Source organism: Cydia amplana, chromosome 6, assembly GCF_948474715.1.
Source record: "Cydia amplana chromosome 6, ilCydAmpl1.1, whole genome shotgun sequence".
NCBI lineage: Eukaryota > Metazoa > Arthropoda > Insecta > Lepidoptera > Tortricidae > Cydia > Cydia amplana.
Window position 1 is genome coordinate 13,111,196 of NC_086074.1, and position 22,317 is coordinate 13,133,512.

General features: G+C 37.5%; 1 protein-coding gene across 2 annotated transcripts in view; it reads right to left on the bottom strand.

Moving 5' to 3' along the window:
• Positions 1 to 964: 964 nt before the first annotated feature.
• The window catches only part of LOC134648940 (serine protease nudel-like), a 56,011-nt gene continuing 34,658 nt past the window's right edge, over positions 965 to 22,317 (bottom strand). The window contains exons 3-10 of one of the 2 annotated variants that reach the window (XM_063503583.1): positions 8,615 to 8,746; positions 4,983 to 5,627; positions 4,687 to 4,886; positions 4,514 to 4,601; positions 3,494 to 3,641; positions 2,830 to 2,955; positions 2,102 to 2,226; positions 965 to 1,209 (exon numbers count right to left, since the gene is read on the bottom strand). In XM_063503583.1, coding sequence (XP_063359653.1) covers positions 1,181 to 1,209; positions 2,102 to 2,226; positions 2,830 to 2,955; positions 3,494 to 3,641; positions 4,514 to 4,601; positions 4,687 to 4,886; positions 4,983 to 5,627; positions 8,615 to 8,746 — 1,493 coding nt within the window. In that variant the 3' untranslated portion in view covers positions 965 to 1,180. Of the gene's footprint in view, positions 1,210 to 2,101; positions 2,227 to 2,829; positions 2,956 to 3,493; positions 3,642 to 4,501; positions 4,602 to 4,686; positions 4,887 to 4,982; positions 5,628 to 8,614; positions 8,747 to 22,317 lie in introns of both variants that reach the window. The other variant, XM_063503581.1, reaches the window with a different exon arrangement.

Sequence of the window (22,317 nt, forward strand, 5' to 3'; positions counted from 1 at the left end):
CAAATATTTTTCTCAATTCAAACATTTTTGAACACTAAACTTAAAGTATAATTTTTAGAAAAGTATGCTAATTGAAGTCAAAGAAGAACGCTACCTATTTCGTCATATGACAGTTACAATTAATAACGAAAATTTATAAGTGAATAAAAATCTCTTCTTGTGCACATTACATTCTACTATTTAATAGTGTGTAGGTATATCTATACTATTATAAACTGTGAATGAGCGCAGGCCTACGAAGTACTAATATTTACAGTGCAGTGGTAATATTTATTCTAAACACGTTAATAGCCAGAGTATTACTCCTCAGTCTTATTGAGTATGACCTAGTTAAACGTACTATTATTATTTATTTCTATTATTATCGTGCCACTGCCTATACTTAGAATATTGCTCGCTAGTGTAATTACACAATAAATTATTCAAATTCGTTATTTCTTAATTGTATACATATTTTAGGTCTTACCCCATACATGTGTAATGAAAATGTCCTGCAAGTCTATTACATTTTTATCATTTTCAAAAAGACTTTGACATAGGAAAGCTTGTCCTACGTCTTATATTTTGTAAGAAGTTAGAATTCGCAGTCCAGAAATAGGGTCAGGTGAAGGGGCAAGTTACACAGGACAAGTGCTTCAAATACAGGCAGAGAAAAGGCAACAAATACTTGCCGTATGGCATACTATCTCCTACTACATCAACCTTTCAGTGATAAGCGACCACTCGACAACGTTTCGGTTTAAATATAAAATACCTGTGACAAATAAAATCAACAAAAGGTTATGCAATTTATGATTCGCGGACCATGTCTGGTCCTTACAGAGACCGCATCAGTGGTCCGAAGACTATATAGGTACTGGTTAAGAACCACTTTTCTATAGATAGGTACATAGATAGCGTACTCATGAAACAAGTCCTCTACTTTACTCTCTCAATGTTTTATAAGGTTCTTGTTCCGTTTGTCACTTGCCTTATTTATAGGCAGAAGTTAAAATGCTAAGAATGAATACATAGAACTCATTATATTTTAAGGCAGTGTGTTCCCATTTGAGCAGCCTCGGATATCGCGTGTATGCTAAGAGACAGAACGATCTCACTCGACGAATAATAAATGCACTATAAGTTGAGATCCGACAGCCAAGAATGTTCACTAGAATGATTCGTTGAGCTACACTCTAATTCAAGGTTTATCTTGTGGCGCTGGACATCCTGAGGAAAAAAAGGAAAAAGGTTATCAGTTCTAATTTTACGTACCTACATAACAATAGTTATTAGCTAATAATTCAGATTCGGTTACAGAAGTAAAATTGTAATAACAACATGAAATGACAGAATGTTACATGTAGGTGTTGCGATTCATTCAACATACGTATAAACGGCCGTCACCCTATTGGTATTCCGTTTATAGACTCACATGTGGCATCATTTGCATGCATTGTACAAGTAACGGGACCACATATCGTAGCAAATTGTCCTAATGTGCGCCACATGTCTTCATAGCGGACAAATATTTAATCAGCTGGACTGGCTTTTTCTACAAGGTCAATTTTCATGGGCAACGAACTTATTCAAAATGGAACTAGAAATTGCTTCTATTGTAGCTTGCTTTTGTTTTTTTTGTTGCCTCTTTCGATCTCACGCTGGGAGTGAATTTGCGCTTTAATTGTTACGGTAAGTAGAGAAGCGAAAAACAATCGTGAACATAATTATAATGTAGGTACAATTGTACATTATATCTAATATCTGTTGCTTCCATAGGCCACACGGTAAAAGCATGAAAGTTTGTTTATTTTTTTTCACTAATTAGTACCCTGGGCCGGGGTTTAGGGGTTAGCTGACGATTCGACCGGCAAAGTTTTAAATTGATTTCCCTAATACATTAATGAGCAACGCAAAAACAAACGCGCGACGTGCCTAGCAAAACTGTCCCGTTAAAACAGGCTAGCTTTACATAGGTTATTCGCTATGAAGGGGTGGATAAAACTCTGGTTGGTATTACATCGCAGGCCCTCAACGAGCAATGGATGACATGGGTGAAGCCAAGGAAGAAACACGAAAAGTGAGTGAACTAACAAATTGCTTTATAGAAAGTGCAACTTACTACAGACGGTACAAGCAATTTCGTCGCTGTTGTCACCACATCCGTCTCGGCCCGAGCAGGCCACAGCCGTGCTCCTGCAGCGCCCGTTCCCGCAACGAAGTGGGCAGAAGTCCGCGGCCCGCCATCTGAAAAACAAAATAAATTTTTATTAGGACAAAAAAATTATAAGGAAATGGGTGCACTTCTTTTTCAGTCTTTCTAGGGTTGTTGTGCAAACGGAACACCGTGAAAGATTTAATTTAACTAAATCTTCCGTCCACCCGAAATTCAATTCACTTCTTCACTGAACATCTTGTGTGAGATAAAACGGATAAATCTTGTAAACAATGTTAACAAGATTTTTTCACTTGCGCAAACGTTTAGACTTGTATACTTTACGCCACTGTTACTACATTCACTGACAAGAACATGCAAGCTGTGTTTATTTTGTATAGGAAATGGGGCATTTGGCACTGAAAGTGTTAAATTAGTCAAATAAGCTCCGGCATCGTTGACGCGGCGCTGCTGCAGCCATGCAGCCGCAGTAAAGTCTGTGATCGTGGCCATCGCAAAACATGTTCCGAATAAGAATGACGAGGCTTATTCCTATTGTAATAAGTAATAACAGTTTATTAATTTGTTATGGGAATGATCAAAAACAAATCCAGATCAAATTCGTAACCTGTTATTACAATCAGAATAAGCCTCAAAGTGGTGTAATGTAAACATTGAAGGAGGTAAGTACGTACCGTGATTGTTCATTGCAGAGGTGTTTAGGCTCGTCCGAGCCATCCTTGCAAGACACTATGGCGTTGCAGAATTCGTACTCGGGCAAGCACTCCCCGGAGCCACAGCGGAACGTATGGCGAGGACACCTGAAATTAATATGAGTAAGGGCTGTTTATATTTATCTCTTCACTATTTAAACTATGATCAAAACCAGTTTTTCTACAGTTTTATGGCTCTATACGATATATACCTGTGCGAAAGAGGGCATCGTTAACGCTGACGCCTTTGAGTAGGTATCAATTTGAGTGTCGTCTGTTTTACATTAGTAGGTAAGTCATAAGTTATTTATTTGCGAAAGATAGGGTATACATAGGGGGTACATATGTATATACCTATATTAGTTTAGTTGCATGGTGTAGGTTCAGGTTCTCGACCGATAGTAAAATCTAACCTTAATCTTGCGTATTCCTTTAGATTGTCTGTTAAAGAATGCCTCATGGTTTATTTATTTTAATAAATATTAGGATATGGCTTTCAATGTAATAAAACGCTCTTTAAAACGTGACATTTTTACAGCAGTAAACTATCATTTGAATGATTGCCAACCCAAAGTACGTACCTATTTTGAAAATTTCCGTTTTAATATCTTTTATAAAAGGTCGGTGCTAACTATCACACACTTACCCTTTTCTCCTTGTAGCCCGACAATTCCTTTCGTCCTCTCCTCCGGGGCACTGAGGTGTGCCGTCGCACCGCGCCGCCCGCGACACGCATTGAGACCCTACGCCGCCGCAACGGAACGCGTGCATGGGACACCGCTCGCCAGTACCATCTGCAAATTAAATGGACCATGTGACAGCTTGAAAGGTATGTTCATATTATGTTGATAGATCGATGCTTCATATGGCGCAAGAGTCGCATGATCAAACCCCGGTTTGACAGGATCAAAAATATGCACTTTTGCTTGGGCTCGGGCTTAGTAAGATATCGACTCTTCCATCGACATCAATATGAGGAATTTTTTTAATGATCGTAATTAATAGTAACTTTTTATTTTATATGTTCACTACTTAAGTTTATTAGCACTATTTGAGTTTATGTTATGACTATAGTTATAGATGATACAAAGTATGGCATGGGATCTAAAAACCAAGTTAACGACGATTTTACTTCAGATTAAGCCATTTAGAATTTCTAACACGGCAATGAGAGGCGATGTTATTACCGTTGATAAAGTAATTTAACCACTCTAGATTATTAAACGGGTACATTAATGCGAAGTCGCGATACTGACAGCAATGTCGTGTAGACACCAACCAGCGCCGTTGAGCGACCATTACCTATGTAGGTATATGACGAGAATTACTACTAAACCAGTTCGCAACCCGTTTCCTATAAGACAGAGTATGTTTAAATTAGACTATAACGAGGGAATTATACCAAATAGCCTGATATAAATACCTAAGCATTGCTGGCGCTAATGGTAACGATGAAGAGGACAGGCACGCGACTACATCGACTTTGAGCTACATTTGAAGATCTAGATCTTAAAAGTAGGTACGAGTATGTATCAAGTGTACAAACTATGTATATTTGCTAACTATTAAACATTTATATTAATAAATAAGAAAGAGACAGTTAAAATGGAGAAGGATTAGAAGTGCAAAAAGATAATGTGCATTAACTACCAACCTTTACCGGTACCTTGACAAGTTTCATCGGATCCGTCGGGACAATCTTTTCGGCCATCACAGACAAAGTACCAACTGATGCACGCCCCAGTAGAACGGCACTGAAATAATAGATTGCAAAATTAATAGCTTTAAAAAAATTATAAACGTCAATAATTAAGTATAAAATTAAAAAGGTTAACTAACCTGGAATGTCCCCGGCAAGCATCCTCTGTTTCTCGCTGAGCACGCCGAAGTGGAATTAGTCCGATACGCACAGTCACAGCGTTTGTTGAGACAGCGCGTATAAGGATCAACGAGATGGCACTGTGAGTCGGTTAAACAAGGCATTCCAAGAGAGGCCGGCCCGATATCAGCTACGGAATCTGCTCGGATACGGTGTTTATCTAGAAATTGCAAATATAACGTTAGGTTAGGCTACTCATTAGAATTGAAATCATACTGTTTGTTTATAATGTTAATTATTATAAAAAGCAAGTTACCTTTCAAAGATGATTTCTTCTGATGTCCCGTTTTGTATTTCTGCTGGTCTTTAGATGTTCCGGTTTTTTTGTTACTTTTCTTATCTAAGGACGGTTGCGTCACAACTCTATAGATCGGCTGATCGTTTGCATGCAAATTGGCAGTCAACTCATCGATACCAACGGTTTCATTAGGTTCTCCATCTTTGCGGTTTGACACCGGCAGTTTTTTAGTTGGCTCGGGAACTTTCATAACAGCTTGCATTAGCGGACTATCTTCTTGTGTGCTTAGTATTTCGTTTTTGTTCGTGAACATTGGTAAATTACTGGGCTTGACATCTTCTGACGAATCTGTAAATGTGTTTGCTGGTCGTAAAGAATCTACGGACCCAGAATTTACAAATGCGGATGCCGTGGGCGATTTATGGTTAAGAGTATTTTCTAATATGGTTCCGTTGGCGTCCACTAACACGGTTTCTTGTTCAGCAACAACCGCTTCTGTGACCAAGGTCGGTTTTTGTGCCACACATTTATCGCCGGTTAATCGGTAAAATGCATTGCAGGAGCATCTGCCAAAGAGATTGGGTATGACAAATTCACAATGACTTTCTCTGTCCCATAGCCGACAGTGTTCGTTACTGTAGCAGACATGTCCGGGTGGTGCAGCTGAAAGCGAGATAATAATACAATAATTAGTACATAATCTTACTCATATATTAATGGGAGTCCTTCGCAAACGTATATTCTAGAAATGGTTGTATTTATTTACAGTAATGCATGGAACGTGCTGGTCTTAATACTCTTAATGATCGGTTGTTGATAGCAATTTTCCTGATGCTGACCATACGCGACGCTCTGCTAACGTTCTAATAGCCGATGTACAGTTGTAAACAGCTGTTTGTGTAGCATCATTATGTCAAGTGTTATCGTCTATACAGTGCAAAAAAGTTACAGTGCAATAAGTCATAGTTTTGCCTTTGGAATTTGAAAGTTAACGGTTTCTCAGAAAAAAACCTAGAATGAAGAATTTTAGTTGCAGCTCGTCGCAAGCTATTGTTTGGCTTTGGTTAATAACTAAAAATAATCATACTGCCTCTTTCTTATGTCTAGTGCGTACACAACACAATAGTTTAGCAAAATCCCACTCTCGTTTATTCAAGATGCATCAGACACGCCTCGTACTTTGGTTATGGTTCGATTTTTATAGATGACAACATGATGAGGTAAGAAGATAGTAAATATTATACATATAGTTTCTTTTCTACTATTACTATCATGACTTGTTTGCCAGAACATGGGTACCAATATATTTTTTAATATAAAGGTATCTAATAGAACAGTAGATACCTACAAAATGCGGGTACCTCGTAAGGGCGAAACACGTGTTGTGTTTTTTCTTATTCATTTGCATGTTTGATTTCATTTACAGTAAGAATAAAGTGAGCAAGCAAGTATAAGTAATAATATATTGTGGTTAATTAACCAAGACTTAATTCAGCAGAGCAAGTAACAAAGGAATATTCTCCCAATAGACCAAGTAAATCACCATACGATATCGTACCGATGACCTAACGCGGGAGGGTATGTATCTGCTTGCGTATGTAAATGATGCAAGTTTTCCGAACGGCGGTTGTTTTACAATGCAAATATGTACTATAATAATAAAACGACGCCAATTTGATTAAGTGTTGTGAATGTAAATTTACAAATGGTAATTTGATAGTCCATTATATGGTAATCAGAAACAGTAAGGCACGCACCATGGTTGGTGTTCCGACTGCTTTTTTGTATGGACTTTGTTCAGATATGTTGACGACCCAGATACCTAGTCATCGCCTGTGGTCATTCAAATATCAAAATGTTGACTAGATAATAGGAAGATTTATCTGGGACAGTATCTACTCGCCTACTTATTCCATTTGAATTAGACAATCAGAAGATGTTGTGGTGTGATTACAATGCGGTGCTTCAGAACTAAGTACAGCAATGATTTTTCAGAACTAGTTCGTAATATAATTACAATTAATATGCAAATTAAGAGTTTCGACTTCGAGCTGGAAACAATATGTTAATCCAATCTTCAGTTTGATGATTGTGAATACTCCTATTATTGTATCACATTGAAAGTCATTGCGGTTTGGATTGTTACTACGGCAATCTATAGATGGAATTATTCGTAATTCCTACGTTGAGCCTTTTTTAACAGTGTTGTCCGAAACGTTAATGCAATTGAAAATGTTGGCCATTAACCATTATAAATTGAACCTTAAACCGTAACGGACGATTACAGTTTACAGTTCAATTTATAATGGTTAATGGCCAACATTTTCAATTGCATTAACGTTTCGGCCAACACTGTTTTTTAATAGGTAGGTATGCTTTCACTACTTTACGTTGTAATTTTGATGTTTGTAGATGTTAATGACAGTCCTTTCTTTTGCTACCTGTAGTTTATGGAATTACCATCTGCCAACACTGTTTTTCGCAGTATGTGGGCAAACTTGGTTATTTAAGGCATTTAGAAAGACTATGCTATAAGTGGTATATTTCTCACAATAAGATTATAATGGTGGCGTTATTGGCCGTAATAAGAGAGGTTCACATGAAGTCGCCGCCAGTCCGAAGAACAATTACCTCGTTTTCTCACAGACTAGCTTCGCACACGGAAATGATGCTCTATTAAAACTACTTCCACTATATATTGGAAAATATATAGAATAAGTGAAGAAAGCCTTTTTACAGGTTCTACTTATACTAACTATCAACTTTTAAAAGAATAAATCTCATAATTGCTGTCAGGTGTCCTATTTAAAAATATGTAGTAATTCACATTGATCATTAGTTCAATACAGACACACCATTTGGAAGTGCAATTCCAATATTTTTATTTACAATTTAGATAATTTTGTCGCGATTTTAGAGTACTTATTCTCTAAGACTCATAAAAAAAATTAAAATTAAAAAATTAAAAATGTTTATTTACTTTCACAATAATCATCTTAAACTTAGTGGACTCATACTCCACTCATACTCATAGCCAAGAAAATGTTATATTATGCGATCTTTGACATAAGAGAAAATAATAAATTTAAATAAGACCACAAAGCGATATCAAAACTCGCATCGCCACGAACCCTCCGTGTCCCCCGTGACGACACACATCTTCCCGATTTATAGAATTACACGGCGACTTATCTTGGTTCGTCGCAGTCCAGTAACTCTCCGTGACTTGGTCAATTCGGCATGAGTTGCTAGACGACCGAACGAAATCGAAAGTAAATGATGTGTTACCGGTGTGTATCGGAGTGAGGAGTTGTGAGGATAATGCCTTGCTATTGTTACGCTTACTGGCTCGGACAATACGAGCGGGTTAGCGATGTTGGTAATCGGGCTCGGGAAAATGCAGACAGTTTATTGCTGAACAATAAAGTTGGGCTCAATTTATGCGCATACGTTATTTTTTGCTTCTTTAGACTCTAAAAATACATTTTGTTTGTATCTTAATTTCACATGCAGACTTTGTACTGGGTTGCAAGCGGCTCGTGAGTTTTCTAAAACACTTTGGACGTAACCGCTCATAATAATAAATACGATATGTTATAATAAATACCATACTATTATAATCTCTTAATTTAAAGTCAAGAATTACTTACGAGAGAGACATGTGTGCTTCCTGAACTGCAGATGACCGTCGGTGCAGCGGCATACGCCTTCCAAACAAGCACTGTAAGCCACCTTCAGGGTGCACTGCTCCGCTACGACGCACTCCGAGCCCAATAGCGTTGCTGTAACAGGAAACCAATAGTTAATACGTATATTTTATGTTATAAAACTAGGCCTAATAGGAAAAAACCGGCCAAGTGCGAGTCGGACTCGCGTTCTAAGGGTTCCGTCCATTAAGTCCAACTCCCGCTTGACTGCACATTTGCACGGACCTATGTGCATTTTTTGTCAGACTTATCCTAAGAACTAAATATGTTAATTTTATCACAATTATAATTCAATTCAATTCAATTCAATATATTTTATTTCGGACCATGTCCATAGTGTTAGTGTACATTCCCTTAATCTTATGTTAGTGAGACTTATACTAAATTACCTATAATAAATTATAAACTACGCCTCTGGACCCCATATGTACATCGTCCCAGTGTTTCCAGAAGGCGCAAGCAGGCGATTCTAGCACTAGGCGCACGAGGCTGTTGGAACTGTCACGCACGCGACGCATCAGGGAGGCCGTTCTATTGCGTATGATCGCACCGAAGCAGTCAGTGCGCGCCTCCGCGAACATACCTGACGCGCTGCAAAAACGAGGCAGTCCCAACAGCATCCTGAACCCATTGTTGTACTGGACGCGCAGGGCATTAAAGGCTCTTTTAGTATAATTTGTCCACAGGCTGCACGCGTAAAAGGTCTGGCAAAATGCTTTAAATAGCGTTATTTTGACATTCCCATTACACCGCGCAAACCTGCGGGACAACATATTACAACGCACCGCCAATGCCCTGCGCTCCCTCTCTATATCGACATCATCCAGTAAGTTGTCAGTCACCCAGTGTCCAAGATACTTGAAACGTGTCACCCTTTTAAGAGCGGCACCACACAAGCTGACAGGTGGTAGTTCGTCAAAAGCCTTGTTACCTGCTTTAAAAACTAACAGCTCGCTCTTACTTGTGTTGTACCTCAGACCATGAGCGACCGCATAATCTTCACACAACTTGAGAAGTTTCACTAGCGCACTGATTGATGGACACAGCAGCACCATATCATCTGCGTATAATAATAACTCTACTGGCGAAAGTGTTCCCAACATCTTTATTTATATGAATTTAAAAGTGGAAAAATTACTCTCTTGGGTGAGACTTGAACTCACGGCGTCTGGAGTTCAAGTGTCACCCAAGACAGTATTTTTTCCAATTTTTAATTTATTCTGAGCATAATAGCATCGGTCGCAGACATTTCTGCTTCTTAAAAAAATAATTAAATTGTATGTGTATATATATCAAGTCCAGAAGTAATTTATTAATGTTATCTACAACCAGAGCCCGTACCATGAGTAACTGACAGTGTCAAAACTGACATATACGCTATCCAGAACGTAATTTACTTTCTATAATACATCTCGTTCGCACTAATATGCGAGTACGAGCGAGAAGCATAGAAAGTAAATTACGTTCTCGATGGCGTTTATGTCAGTGCCAAACTGATGGTAGCCGTACAGAAGCATAACAACTTATCAGAAATCATCTAAACATACTTAAAAATCCTAAAAGCTGCTTACCGCTCTTACAATGCAGGTACGCCGTGAGACACAAAACATTTTTTTAAGAGGGTTATTTAAGAGGGTTATAAAAGAAAAATGTTTGATAAGTTTACTATTATATATAGTAGGATAACTGGGCTATTCACAGGTATTTCTTTTTTCTAGAGCAAATCCCCATACTTTTAATTCTGTAGAGTTTCGTAAAAAAAAAGTGTAAAGATTTTTTATGAATTATGAATTTCTCGTATTTTTTGTATGGGTGAGTGAAAATTTAGTCACAGAAATGAATTCCTTAGAAATGAATTCTCGAATTACACGAAAAAGACACCAAACTTGATATAGTTGCTAGATGTATGCAGATATAAAATTTAGAGTGAGGCGCGCCGGAGGCATTTCCCCCATTTTTGAGTTACTCACAATGAGCTCTTTCATTTGAATTGTAACAAGATACAGTTTGAAAAACTTAATTTTTTAAGTTTCCCATTTACACCCCAAAAGTGGCTCCCATGTTTAAAATTCATTTGTTTGCGTTACATGGCCGTCTTTGAGTCACAAACTTGCATATGTGTACCAATTTTCACCTTAATTGGTCCAGTAGTTTCGGAGAAAACATAAAAAAAAACCCGTAGGGATAGGGTCAAAGACTAAGTAATTAAGTACGACTCACGCTTGACTGCACATTTCTAATAGGTTTTCCTGTCATCTATAGGTAAATAACTATTTTGTGTATTTTTTTCAAAATTTTAGACCCAGTAGTTTCGGAGATAAGGGGGGGGGGGGAATGGTAATTTTTTGCCTATTTTCTTGAATAACCGCTAAACTATTTATTTTAAAATTATAAAAAAAATATATTTGAGGTTCTTACAATGAGCCCTTTCATTTGATATGTAACACGATATAGTTAGAAAAACTTTATTTTTTAATTTTCTCATTTACCCCCCAAAACTGGCCTCCATATTTAAAATTCATTTATTTACGTTACACGACCATCTTTGGGTCACAAACTTACATATGTGTACCAAATTTCAACTTAATTGGTCCAGTAGTTTCGGAGAAAATAGGCTGTGACAGACGGACGGACGGACAGACAGACAGACAGACAGACAGACGAGTGATCCTATTAGGGTTCCGTTTTTTCCTTTTGAGGTACGGAACCCTAACAATGAGAGCTCGATGACAACAAACAAACAGAGGGATGTTCGTAGTCTATTTTTTTATTCGGTAGACTAAAATGACATTTCATAGTATGAAATGACACAGGATGTTCATACTATGAAATGTCATTTTAAAATAGACTTTAGGTGTTAAATGCAAATAAACTTCTATTGCACTTTATTTAACTATGTATAAAGGTAGGATTTTCTACCTACATGAAAATGAGCTCGTGATCCTGAGTAGGAAAAACGCAAAATTTTGCTATACTATTCAAAAAAGTAAAAGGTGGTAAAAGTGGGTGGGTGGGTTCATTGTATTCTTATCTTCAGCTAATCGATGCGGTAAGACCTCATCAATAAGACTTAAAAAAAACTAAATAATTAATCAGACCGGAAACAAGCGGAAAAGGAATTACGATTTATTAGACAATGACAAAGTCTCACAAATATATGGGACGATTAATCGGTGGATCAATAGGTAGAATTAACGACGCTAAGCACTGACGTACAGTTGCTTATTATTATTTTTCTACGAGCAATTTAATTGCAGGTCCGTATAATTGAGACGGAACAGGATTTCATACTCATTTAATTTCATGTAATTAAAATATGTCGACTTCCAGGAAATCGTAATATAAATAATGGATTAAAAACTTTACGGTAGGCAGGATTTAACGAATATTATAGATTTTCTTCGTGTATAAGTTATGAAATTGTCTTGTAAACAACAGAGATGTGACTTATTTGAAATACTTGTATTTAAAATGCAAATACAAAATGCAAAATACCTATTTTGTATTTTGTATTTAAATACCTTTTGAAAAAAACTATTTTGTATTTTATTTGAAATAGTTTTTGGGACCTATTTTCTATTTTCAAAATACAAAATACTTTTATCACGACGACGTTTTTATCACACTAACGAGAAGCATAATACTAGCTGTAAAACATTACAAATCTAAATTAATGCTTTTAAAATTTGTCCGTTATAAACCATCATCCTTCCGGTTAATATGAGCAAACAACTAGAAATTTGCACTTTAGATAGAGGACTGATTGACACACTGTTTTCAAAGAATAAAGAGTGTTTTCAATTCGGATATTCTGAGTAATACTTTTTAATTCAGACTAGGTATTCACTATTCAGAGTACCTTTTATCGCAAAGTATTTGTATTTTTAAAAAGTATTTTGAAAATACCTATTTCGTATTTTGTATTTTAAATACAAATTCAAAAACTATTTTGTATTTTGCATTTGAAATAGTATATCAAGGAAGTATTTGTATTTTGTATTTAAATACAAATACTTCCTTTTATAAAGTATTTTTCACATCTCTGGTAAACAACATTATCTTCTTATACATATGTATATTGCACTTTTGCTTAAAACGTTAAATGGTACTAACGCACAAACATTTAAAAGGTGTCATAACTGTAATTTCGATATTTAAATATAAATCAGTGTGTATAATAGTTTGTGAAAGCTGTACATTCCTTCTTGGCCACCTATCAGGAAATACCAGCTAATAGTTATTAATGATGGTACCATCAAGCGGAATAAATTAAAAACTCGGAAGCTGGTGAAAAATGTGTAAAACTGTTTAATAACAAAGTATTTAAATGACTGTTGATAACACAGTGGTATGCGGCCATCCATAAGGAAATTGGCAAGCAGTTGATAGGTGTGTATGAATATGCATGCGATTTACGCACTTGAATAATCACCAACGATTTTAAACGGACGAAACCCGAGTTCCGCTTAATGAATCATTTTCCAATTGACACCCAATAATTTCTACATCAGTTTAATTCACATTGATAATAATTATTGTTTTGCATACTCATGAATTAGAAATCTCTTTTTTTATGCTTTCACTAGTTTTCTTTAATTATGTGACACGGACACGAAGGCTTTTTTTTTCATTTAAAATCCTCGGACTTTACGCTAGCAAATCGTGATTTATCCAGATAGATAAGCTTTCAACAAATCAGCAACGATATTTATTTTGTTTTGATCCCCATTATTAATAAGAGATTAAAAAACATGTTTTGATCAAATGATCATGATCATGATGATGATCATGTTTTGATAAATATGAGCGGAAAATTAAATGTAATGTTCCGCTACTAACTTGTAAATTGTCTGCGTGCTTATGTTCTATTTTTCATGGACTTAGCGTATCGTAACGTAGATATATAAGTAGATATGTATGTAAAAGTTGCTCGTAAAATATGTGATACACTCTATATGTAATATTGAAAAACGTCTACTTAATATCTATATCTATCTAATACCTTTAAACGAGAAATTCTTGTTTATTTATATATTTATTTATTTATATATATATCTCTCAGGGATGTTGCGAACATCCGCATCCGCATCCGCAACCGCGGAACTTCCGCATTATTTTCAACATCCGCATCCGCATAAAATCGATGCGGAGCTTATGCGGATGCGGATGTTGAACTAGTCGGTACAGGAACGTCTTAGCGGCGGCGTAAGTGCTAGGTAATTTCGTCATTACCTATAACGAAATCGTCTAGAACCAGAAAAGTCGACCAAGTTACTGTTTATTAAATATAACGCACCTATATATTCTTGCTCAAATACGTCAAATACTAAACGTTTCGTTTTTTTTTAAATAAAAAAAAATACTAAAAATTTAATATTTGACGTTTTCTAAGTACCTAATCTTGACATCCGCATCCGCATCCGCATCCGCGGATGTGAGCCTTTAAATATCCGCATCCGCATCCGCGGATGTCAAAAAATCTGCATCCGCAACATCCCTGATATATATATATATGTCGGAGCGAGACACCAGAAAGACGTATTGCAGCATTACAGTTCATAGTTAGACGCCTGTATCAAATCGATTAGCAATGTTTGGCTATGTATTATTTGCTTGTAACTAAATAATAAAGTTGCGCAGAGAGTATAACGCCATCTATTGGTGTATTGTCGAACGAAAATGACAGGTAGAAGGCTTTGGAACGTCAAGAGGCGTATCTTGAGTGAACGTAGGCACGAGCAGGCATTTTTGTCGTTATGTTGGTAGACTGGTCAGGCAGGTTTACCAACTTGAATTTGGAGGCGGGAGCGGTTGGCTCCGCCGCTGGAACTGGCTTCCTTCTTCTTGATCGGACCGCGCTAGAGATCGGACGTTAGCCAAGCTCGTGCCTAATTCGCTACGTTCCTGAAGGCTTACACCTGAAGGATTATTCTGAAAGCTTATAGAATCTCACGGTGTTTAACCGTTTAGCTAAGTGTTTTATTCCAAGTGTTATTTTGGTTTCTTATGTGCCATTAGAAGCTTACTTTTGTAAAATAAAGATTTGAACGGTTTCATGTGATCTTTTTATTTTGATTCAAATAATTTTGGAATAGTGATTGGTCGTTTTGATAATTTAGTACTAAAATATAGTAGGCACTAGTATGGGTAACGAGTCTGAATGTTTATTTCATGCGTTGGTAGCATACCTACTATTTTGGCTGTGAAGTAATACATCTAGGTACTATCCCCACGCGCCCACCGCCATCGGGACCATCCGTCGCCGACATCAGCAAGTGGGATAGATGCGGAGTTTCATGTATTGCTTACACAGCCACCTGGGAGCGTGGTGTATTTCTGGTGACCTACATTCCATAATCTGGACACTTTGTAATGGTAAGCTCACGTGTCTAACCTTGATTGAATGGTGAGTGTAATTCATTGTTATTTGGTGAGAATTATTGTGAAATTGTGAATTATGATTGAGGCAGTCGAGCATAGCGGTCGTTACGTGACGTCATCTCTGGTATCGCCGCGTTTCTTTACAATTAATTCTTGTAATCCATTTAGATCGAGGCGATTTCGAGTTATTTTGATTTGAAATCCATACTGTTAATTAAAACCAAGTATTAGCTATCACGACGTGATATTATTTCATCGCTCACTTGTGAATCTACCCTCAATAATTGATTTGAAATTACAATTAATTTTTAAAATCCGTTGAAATCTAAGTGATCTTAAGTTATTTTGATGTGAAATCCATATTGTTAATTAAAATCAAATATTGGCTGTCGCGACGTGATATTATTTCATCGCTCACTTGTGAATCTACCCTCAATAATTGATTTGAAAATACAATTAATTTTTAAAATCCGTTGAAATCTAAGTGATCTTAAGTTATTTTGATGTGAAATCCATATTGTTAATTAAAATCAAATATTGGCTGTCGCGACGTGATATTATTTCATCGCTCACTTGTGCATCTACCCTCAAAAAATATTTTTTTTCATAAAAATACAATGCACCGTTAGAAATTGATCCTGCTGATTTGCCAGTGCAAGCATTATGTAATCTTTACCCTGTAATGTTTAGTAATTAATAAAATTGCGACAAATTATTGCTCGTAATGCCGTGATAGATCACAAATCGTGTATACTATGGAAACATGAGCTACGCATATGAAAATTAATGTTACAGTGTCCTGCAGCCGGAGCCGAGCGAGCTTGCGGACGCCATTGCGCCCGTGATACAGAGGCGGCTGTGCAGTATCTTCTGTGCTGGAGATTTGGAAATAAAAGGACAGGTTTCGTTCTAATTGTTTATTAGTGAATTTTATTTTGAGTGTAATGGCGAAGCATAACAGTCGAACGTAACTAATAAGCTGTCACTTTTCGTATTGGCCCATTTACCGTGTTACTTATTTTTGGAACACGTGTTTGTTTGTTCATGGAATTAAATAAAACGCACTCATTGAAGTTTAAATTTTATTCTGAGATTTTTGAAGTCCCGTATACATTGGAAACATGTTTTTTTTGTGTCTGCTACCTTGCATTTCATAAACCTTTTGAGTGTAGCCTGCATTCATGATAAACCTGATACCGTGCAAATGATGATTTCAGTAACAGCCAGCTATGTTGAACCACATCGTGTCTCTCGCAATCTGCCGCAGCAACGGCAACGGCAAGCGGAAAGAATCAGCCTCCGTGCTTGGGTTGGACCTCACCACCACCACCTTTGACTTGGTCGCGTGCATCATACTTTATTAAGCTGGTGAGCAGTTCCCATTTCGTTGGGATTATTTTGAGATGTTTTACTTCTGCATAGAAGTCTTGAGCGAGTTTGATTTTGATCAGTAATGTTCAGTTTCAGTTGATCAGTTGACGCTGATCGTACCAATGGTTCTGAGTAACATGATTTAAAGACCTGTTTTTAAATTCTTTTTTTTTTGGAATTCACTGTTAACATTGTTTTGCTTTCGACGGACTGAAAGCTTGTACTTTCGTAGGACTGTAATTACGCCCGATGGACTGGGCACTACTGTTTTGCTTTCGATGGACTGAAGGCACGCCCGATGGACTGGGCAATACTGTTTTGCTTTCGATGGACTGAAAGTATGCCCGATGGACTGGGTATTGTTTAGTGACCGCATCAGAAGTGCCGGAGCATGTAAGAGGTGCACGTGGTCTGCTTTTTATGTGCAGAATACTCTTTGCGAGGAGTAGCACTTACGCGGCTGAGATGGTTACTTCTGACGAGGGTCTGGTATCTGCCGAAGGACTGGCAATGCACCGAAGGACTGGTGTTGTTTTGTTAAAAATGAATTCCCGTTTATGTACTGTGTTCATATGAGTAAAATTGGAACTATCAATTCAGAATGTTATTTATTTTAAGATGTCTTACAAACATTTAGATCACATATGACCAATTTTTTTTTTAATGCCAGATAATTTCCCCGTAAATTGATATTGACGACAGTAGTAGTGATACTGTCGAGCAATGAATTAGAGCTGTTGTGATTTGTGTTTTTGATGTTTGGGATTGTTCTGTTTTTACATAAATTTGAGAGTATCCGCCAGATGGAGGCGATGATTATTGGAGTGTATCCGTTAGATAGCGGCGATGATTACTGATGATTATTTTTATTTAGTCGTTGCTCGATGGACTATTTTTGACTAGAGAATTGAGGATTGTTAAAGTAATTTTGAACAATTATTTTTTCTGGTTTGATTGATGACAAAGTTTGATTTTAATAGTAATTTGAGTGAGACCCAAATTGTTGGTCAGGAATGACCGAGCGATGACATACTGTGCTGTATGTTTTGTTTCAGTATCAAATGCGTACACCCACACACGAGGACGTGTGTAGCGCAGGACGGCCGTGTCGGAGCGAGACACCAGAAAGACGTATTGCAGCATTACAGTTCATAGTTAGTCAATGTTTGGCTATGTATTATTTGCTTGTAACTAAATAATAAAGTTGCGCAGAGAGTATAACGCCATCTATTGGTGTATTGTCGAACGAAAATGACAGGTAGAAGGCTTTGGAACGTCAAGAGGCGTATCTTGAGTGAACGTAGGCACGAGCAGGCATTTTTGTCGTTATGTTGGTAGACTGGTCAGGCAGGTTTACCAACTTGAATTTGGAGGCGGGAGCGGTTGGCTCCGCCGCTGGAACTGGCTTCCTTCTTCTTGATCGGACCGCGCTAGAGATCGGACGTTAGCCAAGCTCGTGCCTAATTCGCTACGTTCCTGAAGGCTTACACCTGAAGGATTATTCTGAAAGCTTATAGAATCTCACGGTGTTTAACCGTTTAGCTAAGTGTTTTATTCCAAGTGTTATTTTGGTTTCTTATGTGCCATTAGAAGCTTACTTTTGTAAAATAAAGATTTGAACGGTTTCATGTGATCTTTTTATTTTGATTCAAATAATTTTGGAATAGTGATTGGTCGTTTTGATAATTTAGTACTAAAATATAGTAGGCACTAGTATGGGTAACGAGTCTGAATGTTTATTTCATGCGTTGGTAGCATACCTACTATTTTGGCTGTGAAGTAATACATCTAGGTACTATCCCCACGCGCCCACCGCCATCGGGACCATCCGTCGCCGACATATATATTTCGGGGATCTCGGAAACGGCTCTAACGATTTCGATGAAATTTGCTATATGGGGGTTTTCGGGGGCGAAAAATCGATCTAGCTAGGTCTTATCTCTGGGAAAACGCGCATTTTCGAGTTTTTATATGTCACCCAGATATTTTATTAAATACTAATAAGCAAAAAATGTATCATTAAGTAGTAAAAGTACCTAGAAGAAAAAAACTGTTAACCGCTGCCAGTTTGCAGACTTCAATAAAGTTATCATTCGTTATCAAGATGCTGAACTGACACAATAATCTCAAAATGGATTACAATGGCGGGCACTTGCGTTTATTAGATTTGGCACACCGTCGACAGCCGTGAAAAGTTTGATGTGCGTGACTTTGCGTTTGGGTTTGAAGATTATCTCGAGACAAAGTCAAGGTCGATTTGATTCAGCGCTGATACCTACTTGTCGGGGTACGGTACGGGGTATTTGGGGCAAGTGAGTGAAGAATCTTTTGTGAGTAAAAAAAGTGTCGATCGACAGATTTGAAGTGCGTGTCCCACCTTTATTTCATCTATATTTCATCAGTTTTAGCTCAGGTAAACATGTTTTCATCCAAAAGCAACTAACTTATAATGATAATAAGTTTTGGATGATAAAGGCTTCGTCACACAGGCGCGTTTTTCGGACGGGGTGTGAGCGGAGCGTGAGTGTTCTATATGTAAAAGCGGCGCGCCCCGGTCACGCCCCGCCTGGAAAACGCGCCTGTGTGACGAAGCCTTAACTTTTGTCACCTATGAAAGTTCTGACCGATATCAATGAAACGGACTTGTGATATCGACTTTATTGTTATGTGTAGATGTGCGGTTATTTTAGGTATTTGCCTACAAAAATAAGCGGACGTAAGTGGGCGTGCCTTTTACGTAAAGTTAAAGTGATCGAAATAATTTAATGACCGCTAATGTTTACTACATTAGCGGTCATTTTTAAACGATTTATTCAAATAAGAATAATATAAATATTTGTCTGTTTTGTTTTCATTCTGTTTCGAATCAAAACAGTCCTACAGAGGGAACTGTCTATAAGGGTCCTATGTGGGCATTGCCACTGATGGTCCAGCCAGGAATATTAATGTAAAATACATAAACTTGAAAACAAGCCCAGGTTTAGAGGTATAAAGTGTGAGGTTTGTGCCGATTAGGTACTTTAATTCCCTTTATCGCAAAATCTACTGAACGAATATGTATGAAACTTTCCAGTAGGTAGTCTAGCGTAGTTTGGCGTTAAAAGTAGATTTAAAATTTGTATGGGGTCATCAGTTCAACGACTTCTACGTGGAAGGAGTAACCAGGTAGCGAATGTTAGGCACATCTTAATTGCTTTATAATAGCAAGAGTGATTGCCGCCCGTGTGAGTCACTTGTGATAAGTGACATATTGTGAATAGAAGCAATCGTTTCCTAGTAGGCTAGAGTATACTTTTATGGTGCTCGTCGCAATATCTCCGTTGCGCCGCCATAGAGGGTCTGCCTTATATAGTGTGTAGGTCTATCGTCGTAACGGTGCTATCATACGAGCCCTAAATCTCCTTCTACGAATATTACCCATCGGGATACGTAAATACTATACTCAACTGCCTCTTCGTTGGTATCGTCTACATTTTGTAATTGTATATACATGGGTCTAAACCTAAACAGGTGCAGTAAGGAGCTTACCCCTATGGATATTACCTATATAGATAACCACTGTGTTTACTTTTCTTAATTGTTATGCCCATGTCAGAAAAATGGACTTTTACGTAATTTCATCTTCATTTTATTCGAGGTTATTTCATAAACAGAATTATATTTAGGTTCTTCTTCGTCGTTCCCTCATGACTGAGGATCGTGAGATTGACCAAAAACTATGTCCCTCCATCTAACGCGATCAAGGGCTACTATTACCTACGTAAATGAACATACTGACAAATAAAACTACTAGTCTTTCTATTCGAAACAATTATGAAAATGTTCTTATTAATTATGATAAAGCATGAGTATTAAAAATACATTAAATACCTATCACCAAAGTATAATCAAACTGCGCTCCGTACTTAATCGCTGTTAACATGCCCCACCAATGCCTCGTTTACACGATCTACAAACTTGCCAGGGTGATGATGGCTGCGAACAAGGTAAAGATTTAATATTCCGGTAATCCATCATTAGTGCTTAGCGTGCCGTGGCTGTTGAAAATAAAGTGCTGCTTGTTACAGCCATGAACTGGGTTAATGGATGCAGAAACAGTATTGTTCGTTGGGTCAAAGAGCGGATTAAAGACTCGTGAACGTCTAATCGTTGCAGCGATTTGATGTTCCAAGATTCGTGGTAATATAAGCATAACATATGTCGCTATATATAGGTATGTAGAAGGATATTTTAGAAGACAATGTAAGGAAATTAAAACTTTTGTGATTAAGTACTTTCTTGCAGATGATCTGGAAGGAAGGGGAAGGGAATTATGAGTGGTGATAAAGGGCTGATAATATCAGCAGGTGTTTACAAATGGGCAAGTAGATCATCATATACTTAATGTATTATGGTAATTAAAAACCGGCTTACGTTTTAAAATTTAAATATCAAAAGACATCTTTAACCCAGAAAAGCTCTTGTAAAATTAAGGCTCATCCTGAGTGCGATATCTCGGCCAAAGATAAGGCCTGCAACTCATAAACCTGGGCAATAAAAAATAAAACTGCAAGGATAACTGTACTTATCGTGGGATGCGAACAGTTTGCTAAGAACGCCACAACTAATACAATACCTACGAAAGTAACTTTGTTCTCATGCACGTTTAACCAGCGAATAAAAAAGTTATCATCAGTTCTGTCTTTGCGATCCCATTGAACGTTTAATTTGGTTTAACCCACTCATGTGGTGTCAAAACTCATCGCACATTATCTAACTAGATGTTTGGCTAGTGTAGTGTCAGGGCTTGACGTTAGCAAGTGAAGCCACACGGAAAACGCGCTCGATCCGACATAAACTATTTACAAACCTACCTAGGTTTCAGCTATTTTTGTTATACGTACTGACAATCAATCACAAACAAACCGATTTAGGCTTCGTCTGTGTCAGTTATAAGTATTCGACGTGTTCATTCCAATTCTGAGTCCGATTCTGCATAAAATAACTGTGCTGCAGTTGCACTAAGGATGAGCTTAGCAGAAAGAGGAAGCAATCAAAAATCCAATTTGTAATTTAAGAATTGCTCATGTAGGTAACGGTAAAACGGAAATGACACAATTCACATACCTATACAACGGAAATGTAACTTTAAACGAGACTTACTAAAAATAAGCACGTCAGCGAACTGCATCAAGCAACTTCTCAACTGGAGGAGCAGGAAGTAATCTGACTTAGAAATCGCAATCACACGGCGTGTCTCGATCGCCAATTATATTTGCCAGGTCGGACAGTTTCTAAATTGTTAACTGGTAAAGAATGATTGTCGTGTCATTGTTTTCGATTCCAATTATATTTTAAATTAAATTGTGCGAGTATCGCGTCCCCAAGCAAATGCTGCAGGCAATTTACTGTGGACCGGACCGGACGACCGAGCTTCAGAGTAAACCCTGGCGGGCTCTCGTAACCGTCAACAAGTTTATTTAAATTGGTTCCACAAATAAACGCACTGTGGACACATTGCAATAACACATGGTGCTTTAGGGCCGGAATAAGAATTTATTGGCGCGTCGTGCTTCATTGGGCCGCGTTGATACACGGTTTAATTAAAGGACAGCGCGCGTTGACGGCTTTACCCTGAATTATGAAGTCTAGACATTGTTTCTTGAGGGCGCAGTTTTAAACACGCCAGAAAACCATTAAAAAGTTAAATTCCCTGCATTTATAAATTGTGCTGAACCGATAAGAATTAAATATACGTAGGTATACGTTTAATTGAGTATATGTACACACCTTAGTATAATCGTGCTCTGCAACACTGTTATTTAAAAGGTATAATTGCAACATTCATCTGTCACGGATGATGGCGAAATGGTGAGGCTACATCGAACGGTAAGGCACAGCGTTCCCTAGCCGGA